The sequence below is a fragment of the Sinocyclocheilus grahami genome, unplaced genomic scaffold (genome assembly GCF_001515645.1).
Source record: "Sinocyclocheilus grahami isolate Dianchi unplaced genomic scaffold, SAMN03320097.WGS_v1.1 scaffold1086.1, whole genome shotgun sequence".
Classification (NCBI taxonomy): domain Eukaryota; kingdom Metazoa; phylum Chordata; class Actinopteri; order Cypriniformes; family Cyprinidae; genus Sinocyclocheilus; species Sinocyclocheilus grahami.
In genome coordinates this window covers 74,684-88,762 of record NW_015506265.1, presented here as the reverse complement: position 1 = coordinate 88,762, position 14,079 = coordinate 74,684, and the positions used below count along the sequence as shown (strand labels likewise).

Below are 14,079 nucleotides of genomic sequence, written 5' to 3'. Positions count from 1 at the left end.
CAGAAAGACCTTTGGAAACTGTGGAAGGAGTGAGAGATGTGTGACAGGAAAATATGCCCTTTGTTTTCATGCGGGAGGGGGAACAGAATTCCTCTCTTCTCATTGTATCAAATTCTAAGCTTGGAATTTTAAACTCCTCGACTGAATTTACAACTCTCACATTTGAGGTTTTGTGATAGCACACTGAAATGCAAATTTATTTCAAAATATAGCATCTATGAATAGAATAGTAAGTAAATTTCACATTTTATGTTTTATATCATAGTTTATATTATTATTTAGTTTGGTCAAAAATAGAGGCAATGTTTTCTAACAAGCGTTTTATTGTTATACTATTTTATTTTATCCTGTTTATTTTTCAGTAATACCTAATAGAAGTATTCATTAATAGAAATAAATAACTTTCGATCACACTTTACTTTAAGGTCCAATTCTTGCTATTAACAAACCATTAACATTGACTTTCGCCTCAACAAACTCCTAATTTGCTGCTTATTAATAGTTAGTAAAGGAAGGTGTTATGTTTAGGTATTGGGTAAGATTAGGGATGTAGAATATGGTCTTTATAAGTACTAATAAACAGCTAATATGTTATTAAAGGCATACTAAAAAGCAACTAGTTAATAGTGAGAATTGGTCCCTATACTAAAGTGTTACCTAGCTTTCTAACATTTTTTGAAAAAATAAAAATAATAATAAATAGTCCACTTGTAAGTTCTCGGTGTTTGAGTTTTGTTGAAACATGCCTTTAAAATGCTACAGGAACGGATTCATATTACTGGCAAACTGAATACCGTATTAATTGTCGCGTGATGATATTTGTTGTTCCTGCTTATTGTCGTTCATTGTCAGTCCGTTCCTAAAAGTCCGCACCTGTTTTTGCGGCTGCTCCTCTCGGCTCCGGTCAGTTACCAGTCCGGAGCTTTTGAATGAGAGCGGAGACTTACAGTTAACTGCACTTGGGAAGGAGAACCCTGGAAACGCGCGTGTGTAGAGGAAAATAAGTACACAATGTTTCCATGAAAAGAGTCAAGGCTGACTTTGTAACCAAAGCGGAACTATAAGCAAACTCCTGAGTGAGAGAAACTGAAGTAAGTGATTTGTCTCCGTTCTTTGTTGAGAGCAGGTGCACGTTTGAACGGTACCAGGCGAAGAAGTTTCACTTTTTCCTTTTTTGTCTCCTTTATATTTTACTCTTATGAACTGTCTATATTATACAGTGTCGGTGAACGATATACAATATATATATACACACACACACACACACACACACAGAGTAAGTAAATAATAAAGGTACTGTTTAAAACGTTATGAACTGTCTATACAGTGTCAGTGAACGATATATATATATATATATATATATATATATATACATACATACATGCATACATACTGTACATACACACACACACACAAGTAAATAATAAATGCACTGTTGTACGTTATTCATATATATATTAAAACGGCCTCATATATATATATATATATAGACCTTTGTTGTGCAATGTTAAAAATCCTGTAGGAATAACGTTTTAAACAGTACATTTATTATTTACTTACTCACATAGTCTTCTTGGTGTACTGTTTGGCAGATGGTTGAATTGACATGACATTATAAATGCATTACATATCCAGAGGGGGGCATAAAAAAAAGCAAAAGCGCAGGTGGTCTTCGGGTCCAGTGGAGGGGTTTCGCAGAATCCAGGGGGCATTTGTTCAAATCACCACTCATGTGCAGAGGTGACTGCTCTGTGTTATATGTAATGTTCAGAGAGTAAGTCAAAACTTGTTCAAACACATGTCGACAGAGTGTACTGACTTTGCAGGCTGGTAAATTTATCTGGGTGTGTGCTGTTCCCTGAAGCCTCAACAATCACTGTCTCTCATGTTCAACATTTCTCCAAATCCATATATTATTTTCAGACTTTAACCAGACAAATATGGACCTAGAATTATTGTGTGCCATCTTTGTCTCTAAATCTGCCAAAATGGAGCTCAATAAAAAAGCTCAGAGATTGAACAAGATGACACTCTTGAGGTTTAACCCGTAACTGATTAATCTCTTTGAAATCACTTTTTGTTTTTAAATTATTGTTATAAATTGATACACTGACGTTATTTTTTTTATTAAGTGACCTGTATGTGGCTACACAAGACACCCCATATAGAGCATCACATTATAGTGAAATAAATGTCAGACACACACTTCGGAAAGGTTAGGTTTTGCAACCAAGACAGTCTTGTATTTGTCTCTGCAAAGAGCTTCTATTCAAAGTGTATGCATATTTCTGTGTATTGGAACGTGCGGGGTAAAATGACTCCAGTGTTTTCCAAGCACAGCGTATCATTTTGCTCCCCTGCTCGGGTGTAGCGTGGGGCGGCAAACAAGCTTCTGTGTGGAAGCGGAGACCCGCTTAATTATTTAGCTTTTATTCTCCGAGAACAGAAGACAAGGCATGTTAACTGTATTCTTTGTGTTCTCAGTGTGGCTTCAGTGAAGTTAGTCCTCGGCAGCCTTGAAACAGATCCCAGTGTCTGTCACTAGTTCTGGGTCATATAAATGTGCCTGCCACTCCTACTGTATCAGTTCAAGCCAAGAATGTTTCAGACTTTTAATGCATTCATTCAGTTCACTTTAAACTTTAAAAACTTTTTTAATTCCTTTTTTTTCTTGAAGTTGATATGTTTGTCACTTGAGTGTTTAATTTTAAGCCTAACAGATCAGTCAGAATTCAGTCAGGGCCACCTTAATGCAGGCACTTCCTAGTGGCCATCATTAAGGTGCTTTCGTTCAGTGTTTGAATAACCATAAGTAATTACAAGATTTTGAGATGTTCTTGCAGAACTTGCATTATACAACTTCAGAGAACTCCAACTTGTACCACTTGACCATTGCTAGGTCATACTGAAACTGAAACACTGACTTTTAGTTGTAAAATGTAGTACAGCAGTTTTTTAATATTAATTCTCTTTAATATTTCCCATTATTGACTATTGTAAATGTTTTGATAATGTAAGAATAATCTGAAAGTAAATGAATGACAATCACAATACCGATTAATATAGCACAGTGTTGATTAACTTTCTAATGCCTTGCTAAATAAACTATAAGTTTATGAATAATACATTTACATAATAATTTTGTCCATTGATTACTCAAATTACTCCGACATTAATTTTGCCATTAATATTGTTGACATAGAAATACATAATTCTGAGAATCTAAGGACAACTTAACGGGAGACAATGGGAGTGAAACGTCCCATTTTGTCATTTAGTAGTTATAGTATTTTTGAAATGGCGTGAATGCAGCACAAATTTAAGAAATTCATTTATTGATATAAAATGATCTATGTATGTAATAAAGTGCACAGACAATACGTTTGTATTTATTTATTTATTCATTCATTTTTTTATTTCATTTGGAAAACATCAAGCATGTTAATCATAACCATTTTATATTTTCTGTTGCATTTTATCATGTTTAATAGACTTTTTTGGAAATGGGTGTTTATATATATATATATATATATATATATATATATATATATATATATATATATATATATATATATATATAACACTTTAGTGTAGGGAGCAGTTCTCATTGCTTATTAGTATGTCTATTATTAACATATTGACTCTTTATTTATAAGCACATATTCTGCATTACCATATTCTACATCCCTAACCCAACTAACTACTTTAAATCCTAACTTACTAACTATCAATAAGCAGCCAATTAGAAGTTTATTGAGGCAAAAGTCATAGTTAATGGTTTGTAAATAATGAGAATTGGACCTTAAAATAAAGTGTGACCTTATATATTTGTAATTTCCACATTATTTCTCATAATGATGACTATATATCTGAGATGTTTGTTTTTTTAACTTTATCTTTAAAGGTGCCATAGAATGCATTGATACAATATTTTAAATTGTTCTCTGATATCTACATAGAAGGTATGTGGCTTAGGTAAGGGCAAAAAAATCTCCCGAAAAAAACGGTTTTACATGTCCATTTACAACTCTAGGATTTGTCCCTAGAATGAAATGGTCTGTTTTTACCTTATTTGGAAGGGTCATGAATAATAATGTTGAGCTCTGCTCTGATTGGCTGTTTCACAGTGCAGCTCATTTCAGTAGCTCACACAGCAGGAAGGAAACAGGGAAAATATATATTTCAATACTGTCTCTCGCAGTTATATTGTTGGGTAATTATACTGTATATAAAATGCGGGCATCGGGGAGCAGCTATTAATATGCGGGGCATTGAAACTGCTTTCGAATGCATGATCGCTTTTTACTTTCACTTTCGAGATTTGCGATCGCACGTGCTTTGTGTAAACTACAGCGGCAGTACTTACCACACATTTTACAAGATCAGATGCTTGTCAGTGGTGCTCAGGATCTGTAAATCATTCGCCATCATCCTCAGTCATCTCTCCTAACTCTGTTTATGTGGTAAGTGAAATCTTATGTACTGTAATGTAACAGGCTACCGCTAGCAAGCAGCTAACCATGTCCCTTTAGTGGCTCACGTTTCTGAATGCAGACACCAACCCATCCCTGCACATCACATCCCCTGTACAGCCTGGAACATAACATTTATTTCCATACACAGTGACGTAGATATGTGGGGGCGTGTTTAAACGAGCCGTTTTAGGTAGGCGTGGTTGACTCTTAAATTTATAAAGAATATCTCTTTGGATTTGAGACTTTAGGCTTTGCAACTTTACAGATCTTCTTTATGCACCAAGAGCTTGTAACACTCCAAAGAGAAAGGGAAAATTGAAATCGCATCATATGACCCCTTTAATATCCTAATAATTTTTGGCATAAAAGAAAAATAGATCATTTTGACCCATACAATGTTTTTTTTGGCTATTGCTAAAAATATACCCAAGCGACTTAAGACTGGTTTTGTGATCCAGGGTCACAAATGTGTTTTGAGTGACGAGCGATGACAGACTGTTGTGTAGTATGAAAGAACAGCAATCTGATGACTTTAAAAGTCGTGTTGGCGCCATAACATGCAGCCAAGTGTTTTAAAATTCAATTTAGGAGAGATAAATATCATTAATTGTGCCTAATTTCTTACTTGACAAGATAAATGCACAACTGATGACTAAAGGGGCATTTATGCTGAGTGTTTACACTCTAAAACCAACTGGAAGTCATTTGATTTTGATGAGGACTTGCAGTTGGAGGTGACATTAGTGACAGAGACTGATTTATGCAAATGTGCAGCGATCTACCCCCAGATATGGTTAATACAACAGACCAATGCCAACAATACAGCAACTTGCCAAACATCCAGCTATTTAATTGTCAGTGTGAATGCGCCTAAAACCTTTAGTGATATGTATTGATTTTCAACACAGAAATATGACCACTGTCCATCAAACTCACCCTCAATGAGCCTTGTTACTGAAATGAGTCCACCTTGATTTGCTTTTGCAACAGAAGCTAGAGACGCAGGCCTTACATAATCCAGGAAGGTTATATTTTCCACTTCCTAATAATGGGATGCCACCAAACCAGATTGTGTTCCTCAGGGGCAGATGGGACTTTCTTATGACAGTGCAAACAGCATGGTTTATTGAAAAGCCAAGCGCTCACATTACCACACTCTGACACTATAATCATTCTCAATTTTCTCCCTCTGTGTGGATGATGCCTGCTGAAAGGGGCTGCTAGCCTCTTATCCCATAGCTAATATGCCTCATAGTCACAGGAATACATTTCTCAAGCACGTGACAGCTTTTGATTACCCTCACGTTTATATTCCAGCTATTCTGACAGGAAGCGACAAATCACAAGATGAGAGAAACCAGGAGAGCTAATTTGAGCGAGGGTTTGAAACAGGTCTCCTGGGCCATATGGATCACATTTACAGCATGTTTTAGAGACTTTGAGATCCGCCTTTTTGTCGATTTGTCTAGAATCTTGGCTCTGTGGTTCACATACACATCAGGGATGCTCTAAATATGACATTGTCCCTGATTTTGACCTTTCTCTTTGAAATACCTCCCATGGAGTCTCTTCCTGAACTGTCTGTACAGTATTGTAAGTTTTAAAGTAAAGTTTGCATCTCTGTTACTGTTCTGTTACGTTTTTTTTCTCCAGCAGCACCTGTTGCGTGTCTGTCTGCTGGTGATTTATGGGAACATCCTGAGGGAGAAAGTTCCGGAAAAAGCAAGACCCCCGTCGGCTCCTGCTTTAGTGTCTGATTTCAGCTTGTTTCAGGAAATTAGTGCAGACTGAGGCCAAAGGGTCAAACGCATAGACTTTGTGGGGGGCTCTAGTAGGAGTGAATAGTTTCTGTTCTGATCCAGCTCCACGTGCTCTTCATTCCACCAATTATGGGTAGAAAACTGCATATTGTATAGTTTTTATCTATGGAAGAGTCAAAAGTTTTATAATGGTAAGTTTATAATTTTTTTTAAATGTTTTTAAAAGCAGTCTCTTCTGCTTGCTTCAGAAAATAATTTAATATTCTGATTTGCTGCTCTAGAAACATTTCTGATTGTTATCAATGTTGAAAACAGCTTCATATTTCTGTGGAAACTGTGATACATTTTTTCAGGATTCTTTGATGAATAGAAAGTTCAAAAGAACAGCGTTTATTTGAAATAGAATCTTTTGTGACATTATAAATGCCTTTACTGTCACTTTTGATCAATTTAATTTTGATCATCCTTGCTAAATAAAAGTATTCATTTCTTAAAAGAAAATCTTATTGACACCAAACTTTTAAATGGTAGTGCATAAACAATGGTACTGAATGATTATAATATTAATCTGCCTTGGTTTTTTACAGTATATGGTACTCCAAAATACCTCAAATTATTATTATTATTATTATTATTATTATTATTATTATCAGTGTTTCAAAAGTTTGGGGTCAATTTTTTTTAAAGAAATGAAAGAAATTAATGCTTTTATAATGTCTTTATTCAGCAAGGATGCATTAAATTAAGACTTGATGATGTTGAAAAAGTAACAAATTAATACCACTGTTTTAAATAGCAGCCGTTTGAGCTGCGCGTGCTGAAGCTGAAGAGCTGAATGAACATGGTAAACTGAAGCGTTTTGCTGGCAGCTTATTTAACTCCAGGAAATGCATGCTGAGATTAATATTAATACAACATAAACATAATATTACAACTTATATATGTACAAAATGACGCAGTTATTGCGTGCTATAGTCAGAATGTGTGATGCTGTGTGTGAAAACAAAGCAACTAAACCCATAGAATTCACAACGTTTTATTATAAAAACGTTCTCATTAGAATGTTATATACACGACACTCCCAATCATAGTTATTAATGTTGTGCACTGCTGTTTGAGCTGCGTGCGCTGAGCTAAAGATGATCACCGGTAAACTGAAGCGCTCTTTTTAACTTAACCAAATGCATTCTATATGAGATAAATCAGATATACATCAAATAAACACAATATTACAACGTACAATTGCACAAAAGGCTGCAAACGAACAGCGCGCATCTGAAGTGTCTCTGAAGGAAATAATGCATTATTTATCGGCTTTAAGATATCGGCCAAATTTTCTTATCAGGCCGATACCGATAACAGAAAAAATGAGCATTTATCGGCCGATACCGATATGGTGGCCGATATACCGTGCATCCCTAACACATACACACTCCTTTTCATTCCCTGCTTATTTGCCTTTCTCCAATCAGTGTTGCAACTGTAGGTCTGCACCTGTCATTTCCAATCAGAGCGCTTTGTGCCTGACAAGACGTGAGACTGAACATCAACCTCTAGCTGTCATAGCACATGGGTCAAAACCTTTACCATTTGAATGTCTTCATGTATACAAAATGCATATTTTAATTTATTGCTGGATGCTGTTTAATAAGCTATACTGTATATTTAACAACAGAAATTAAACATCTGTTTTTTTTCTCTCTCCATTACAGATATTCCACTCTCCATCCTTCCTGGATCCCATCATGAGCTACAGGAAGATGGACAAGCATGGAAGCCCACAGTATTGCCGCCATTTTCTGGCTGACAACAGCATCTTCCATGGTAGGTTTATGTCCGTATGATGGATATATCGTAATGTGCCGTTGTTATACAAAACAAAATATGAGAACTGGGAATTTTGTACTTCTCCAAATCTCAGGAAATGCGAAGAGTGATTTTTGATTACTTGACCATCAAATGCATTAGGGACTGGTATACACAAGGTGGTGCTGTATCTCACATCATGATGATAATAAAGCGCTGGTGCTGGATTGTTTGGGAATTGCCATCTGCGGTACTGAAAGGAAAGGACATCAGTCCGTCTTGACTTGATGCTGTTTGTTTAAATGGGACTGAGTCCCCAAGGCCACATCACTGAGCACAAAACTGACAGCTTGACAGAGATATTACAACAGTATCTACTACAAATAGTTACAGATGGTTTGAAAAATGAAAGAATTTGACCAGCCATGCTCACATGCAAATGGGAGAGACGGGAGTAGAGGAGGGAGTATTGACAGATGTGCTAAGAGCCAGGCAATAAATTCTCATTATTAAATGCTAAAGGTTATAGCCTAACTAATGCTAGACCGCAGATCTTCATATGTTCATCAAATGCTTTAAATTATGTTTTGACCACATTTTCCCGTGACATTTCCGGTCATTTCATTTTATTTTAGTTTTTTAATTAAATCATGTTATAATTTCCAGGCCTTGAAATGTAATGTATATTTCTATATTGAATATAATATTTTTAATAATATTTAATATTGATCTATATTGAATATAAAAGTTAGTGCTCAAAATCTAGAAATATCAAGGAATTAGATTTTTTTCCCATGAAAATGAGCAATATTTTAATACATTTTAACTTCCATAGATAAATATACACTACTGTTCAAAACTTTGTAGTTGTTAAGATTTTTTTGAAAGAAATCTCGTATTCTCCTGTTTTCAATGCTGCATTTATTTGATACAAAAAAACCTTACAAAAAAAACGAAATATTGTGAAATATTATTACAATTGTAAATACTCTTTCTATTTTAATACATTTTCCAATTTAATTTATGATGTTAATTTATATGATGCTCATTTATGTTAATTTATGATTTGTGGTGGCAAAGCTGAATATTCAGCTGTCATTGTTCCAGTTTTCAGTGTTGCATGATTCTTTAGAAATCATCGTTCTAATATGCTGATTTGGTGCACAAGTAATATTTCTTATCAATATTTAAAACATTTGTGTTGAATAGAAAGTTCGAAAGAAAAACTTTTTTTTATATAGAAATTCTTATAAATAACATTATAAATGCCTTTACTGTTACTTTTGATCAATTTAATGCTTCCTTACTGAATAAAAATATAATTTTCTTTAAAAATGACTGACCCCAAACTATTTTTCTAGTTGTATACTTCTTCATCTAGAAATTACTCTTAAGTGTGATCTCTATAAAATAGTTCTTAACACACAAAGTTGTTGCACACAACTGGAAAATATGTGATTCATTTAATTCATACATTCTAATTTAATTTAAAAGTAGCACTTGAAACAAGTTTTATGCTTAAATTTTTTCGCTGATGGAAGGTACATCAGATGATTGAGTTTATATATGGGTTTGATTTGCTTTAGCTATAATCTCTATGTATAAGTACAATTAGCAATTACTCAGCATGATTGCTGTAAGGGAAACAGGTCAATTTAGCTCAAAGGGAATCATTTAAGATTTTAAAGGGAACTCCACCAATAATATGTAAGGGAATTTGGACAGAATCACTGTTTTACGGCTGATCACTGAGACGGCCAGCGATTCAGTGAACGAGCCGTATGACATCAATTCTGCAATGGATATTTCTATCCAAAATATAGTGAAAACACTATTAATTAGCACAGTAACAAGATTGGCAGTTTAAGACATTAACTTGTGAGCACAAAACACGAGATACTTCTCTTTTCAATATAAATAAGGCTTTATTGGATAAATCTAAGACATATAAATTAATCTAACACATGAACACACGCATTCACACAAGTTGCAGAAAGAGAGAAAGTGAGGAAATAATTAGTTTAAGAGTTTAAAAATGTGAAATCCCAAGTTTACAGCAATATGTGCAATTGCATAGATCTGAACAACCATCAATCACTTAATTAACCCTCGCATTGAGTTCCTCAATTAGGTTAAAATTTATATATTAAATGCACCAGTTCAGCTAGGATCTGGAGGTACTTGCATTCCTGTATCCGGGGGTACCCTTTGTTGTCCTCCTTGCAGAACAGGGAGGTTTCCCGCTTTTCTGATAGGCTGGAAGTTCAGTCTTGGGAAGCCAGTGGTTGGGCGTTGGCTGACGACGCGGAGCTGTGGTCTGCAGTTGAAGTTTTAGATGGCACTCTTTCGGAGATGTGGCGTTAGGCAAACTTAACTCGAAACACGAAACTCTCAACGGAAAATAAAATAAACTAAAGAAATAGAAATAGAAGTAAAGTTTGACGAGACTAGGTGGCGTTTCTCCTCATGGTTTTGGAGGAGATGGCATGTAAGCCAGAGCACGCTCAAAAGCTAAAGAAGCATGATTTAAAAAAAACAACAAGGCTCGAAAAGGCAAGAAGGAAGAGCGAGAAAGATGGTGTCCTGAGTATTTAAACTGGGCTATTTAACACACCCCAAATGGTGTGTCGACCAATTGTAGCTCGGGGTGTTGCAATGTTTCTCCTCATTCATAAATCAAATGTTCTCTTATCAGTCACATGGTCCGCGCTTTTCCCACTCTTGCCGAGTATAGTTTTGGACATGATTTCTATAACAAGAATATGATACATTTGACAAAGAACTGATTGGAAGAAAAGTTTCAAGCAAGAAGATTCAAACTCACACATACCAAACATGAATACGAACCATTAAGCTATTCAATAGTTATTAAAAATACATACACAATAAATGATTAAGACCTGATAAGTCACATGTGGGTTACATACATGATATGGAGTTATGCATAGAAATGATTAGTTGCTCATAAGTCCTTTTAGTGTCATTTAGATGCATGGAAAGGCAGTTTCTATAGCCATTCTGTGAATGTATGAAGACCAGAGATTAAGAGGTCTGTAAGGAATCTCTGAAAGTCTGTTCTTTGTCTCCTAGGTGGGGGATGTCAATTCTAAAGCGCTCGTGATTGTAGTTACTATCACGTGATGGTCATGCGGTCATCTCTTTGACCATTTAATCTTGATTACTTGCCCTAAAATTGACAATCTCCTTCCTGAGTTGTTATGATCAGTGTGTTCCTTTTATGTTAATGTTGAAAGCTGTTCTGTGAAAGAGTTGGTTAGGCTTGCTTCAGACTGGCTAGGCTCTGATTTATGAGCATCCTGTTGTCTTGGGCCTCTGTGGAATTTGGACTCCTCGTGTTTCAACCATGTTTTGACCAAATCTTAGATTGTCTGATTCGGTCTGATACCCTACATTGCTTTTAATCGGCATTAATGCTTAAGTAGACCTACCATACCCATATTCCAGAGGCATATACTGACACGAACAAGATGCAGTTGTGTGTTGGTATGCCGGTGTGTTTGCTCCTCTGAGAGAGGCCTGATTGTTGTCTAGTGGCTGGGCAGTTGATGCATGATGTCCATCAACCCTGTGGGCTGCAGCCCGCCTGTCTGTCTGAAGGAGCTGTTGTGTCTGGCTCTTCTTGCGTGGCATGCTGGGCTGCACCGCTGCAGTAATTTACCCTCATTCATTCTTTAAACGTTTTCACTCCTCCCGCAGCCAGAGATGGATCAACCTGCCTGGAAAATGACAAAAGCAAGTGATTTTAAGCTTATGAAACCTGTGTTTGCTTCAATTCCACAGGTCCCTTTTTTTATATTGCACTCTCTGGCTCTCACTGTTTTATTGTCATTTGCTTGCTCATTTGTCTCAGATGGCTAGTGCAATAATGATGAAGGAGTAGATAGGAATGAAAGAGAAGATAAGGAGTAATGATGAAGGGGAAATCAAGTTTATATGCATCACTAGAAAATATGAGCCGTTTTATATGATATGAATCACTTGTAAAATAAAACCAAGAGCTGTGTGTATAAATTGATTAGTGCTTTGATTCCCACAGTAATGCCTGGCCAGCCCAGTTTGATAGCGCCTTAGACACATTTTCTTGCCACACAATACACACATGAATAGAACAGGGAATCCTAACATTATACTGACCTAACAGAATCCTCAGACAATATTGATTGGATCAGCTTCATTCCAAACCACTTTACAGCTCTGGGAACATCTACTTCACTCTACATCTGTCGGGATTTATTCTTGGGAATTTGATTGGTTAATTTAGACTTTTTTTTTTTAGTCAGCAACAATGTCCCATTTGACATTTAGCACTTTAAGGGCACTAACACACACACACACACACACACAAACACACAGTCTGGAACAAATGTGGCTTATTTATGTGCTGTGAAAATGAAACCCTCAAAGGAATCAATGACAAGATCCAGACTTGCTTATATTTATGAGGCTTTATTTCCATCTGTCACTGATGCTTGTGTGATGGATGAGTGTGACGGAGACTTCACAGTGAAGTGCTCGCCAATTGAAACACTGAGTGAGCATATTTAACTTGGTACATCACACTGAGCATATTTAACAGCCATTTTAGTCTGGATAGAGGTGATGTTAACATCTGTCAGATATTGCGGCAAATTTAATAACTGTGAAAAGGAGTAGTTCAACCAAAAACATTCTGTCATCATTTATACATGTTTTATATCTGCATTTATACATTATTTATTCATATTGTTCCAAACTTCCTTATCTTTCTTTTGTGGAACACATAATGAGAGATTTTGCAGAATGTTCATGCTGCTCGTTTCCATTCAGCAAATGTATGATTGTGGACGCTTGCAAATAAAGCAATAAATTAATTTTTTTTAAATACTAAAATAGAAAACAGAATGGCTTAAAAAAGACTTGGAATATAGAAAATGAGTTATACTGACTACTTTTATTATGCTTTTGTGTTTTTTTTCCTTCAGTTTTGAGGCTTGAAAGACACTGTATTCTTCAATGAGCAGTATGAACTTTCTACAAAACATCTTTTGGATTCCCACATAAGAAACGGTAGTTTATTTTATCTCACACAGCAGAAGTGTGGGGTCAGGGGTTCCTAGGGAAAGCAAGAACTGATCAAATGTAAATGTATAGCGTGAAAGCAGTGTAAGTCACTTTGGCTAAATGTGTCTGCCAAAAGCATAAATATAAATGTAGAGAATAGGTCATACAGGTTTGGAACGGCCTGATGTAGCAAATAATGACAGGATACTTTTGGGTGAACTTTGCACTGAAGCATTGAAAACAAATGTTTATTTATTTAATTATTTGACAATTTGTGGTAAATGTGTAATGTAGGCCATTATGTGCCTTGGGAATTAAGTAGTCCATTGGTGAAAATACGTTTACACATTTCTCACATCATATTTCCTCTCACTGTCCCGCAGTCCAACATTGCAGCACATAGATCAATGAGAAATACATTATGCCATATTAATCATTTAGAAATCCTTCACTTAACTCTAATAGCTCTCAACCGTGCGTTAATGCGCATTCATCTGTAAAGATGTGATGAGAGTTCATTTATTATCACAGACACGTGACTTTAAACTAAATCAGATGGCATGATAATCGGTTTATTCTCAAATACCTGTGAAATAGGGGTGATTTCAGGTAATTTGGGACATGTTTTATAAATCAGTGTCAAAAAGTGACCTAGTTTATGTGAATTCTCCCTAACAAAACAATAGTTAGTTGCTGCTAGACAACTATGATGCTTCTCTGAATTACATTTTGCTGGAACAACAAATACTGGCCAACGTTCACGCCAAAACGAAAAGTCTGTCATATATTCACCCTCATGTTTTTCCAAGCGTGTAGGACTTTATTTCTTCTGTGTAGAGGAGATGCGACAGTATAAGACACCGTTCTTTTTCACTGTTTGGAAGAAGACGCGATAGAAGCGAACGATTCTGCATAACATCAGAAGTCATACAGGTTTGGAACGACATGAGGGCATTACAGGATTTTTTTGGGGGGGG

General features: G+C 35.8%; 1 protein-coding gene across 1 annotated transcript in view; it reads left to right on the top strand.

The window, feature by feature from the left end:
• Positions 1-960: 960 nt before the first annotated feature.
• LOC107566580 (1-phosphatidylinositol 4,5-bisphosphate phosphodiesterase eta-1-like) overlaps positions 961-14,079 on the top strand; it is a gene marked incomplete at its 3' end in the record, with an annotated part of 86,278 nt that continues 73,159 nt past the window's right edge. The window contains exons 1-2 of the mRNA XM_016252069.1: positions 961-1,091; positions 7,948-8,059. Coding sequence (XP_016107555.1) covers positions 7,981-8,059 — 79 coding nt within the window. The remainder of the gene's footprint in view (positions 1,092-7,947; positions 8,060-14,079) is intronic.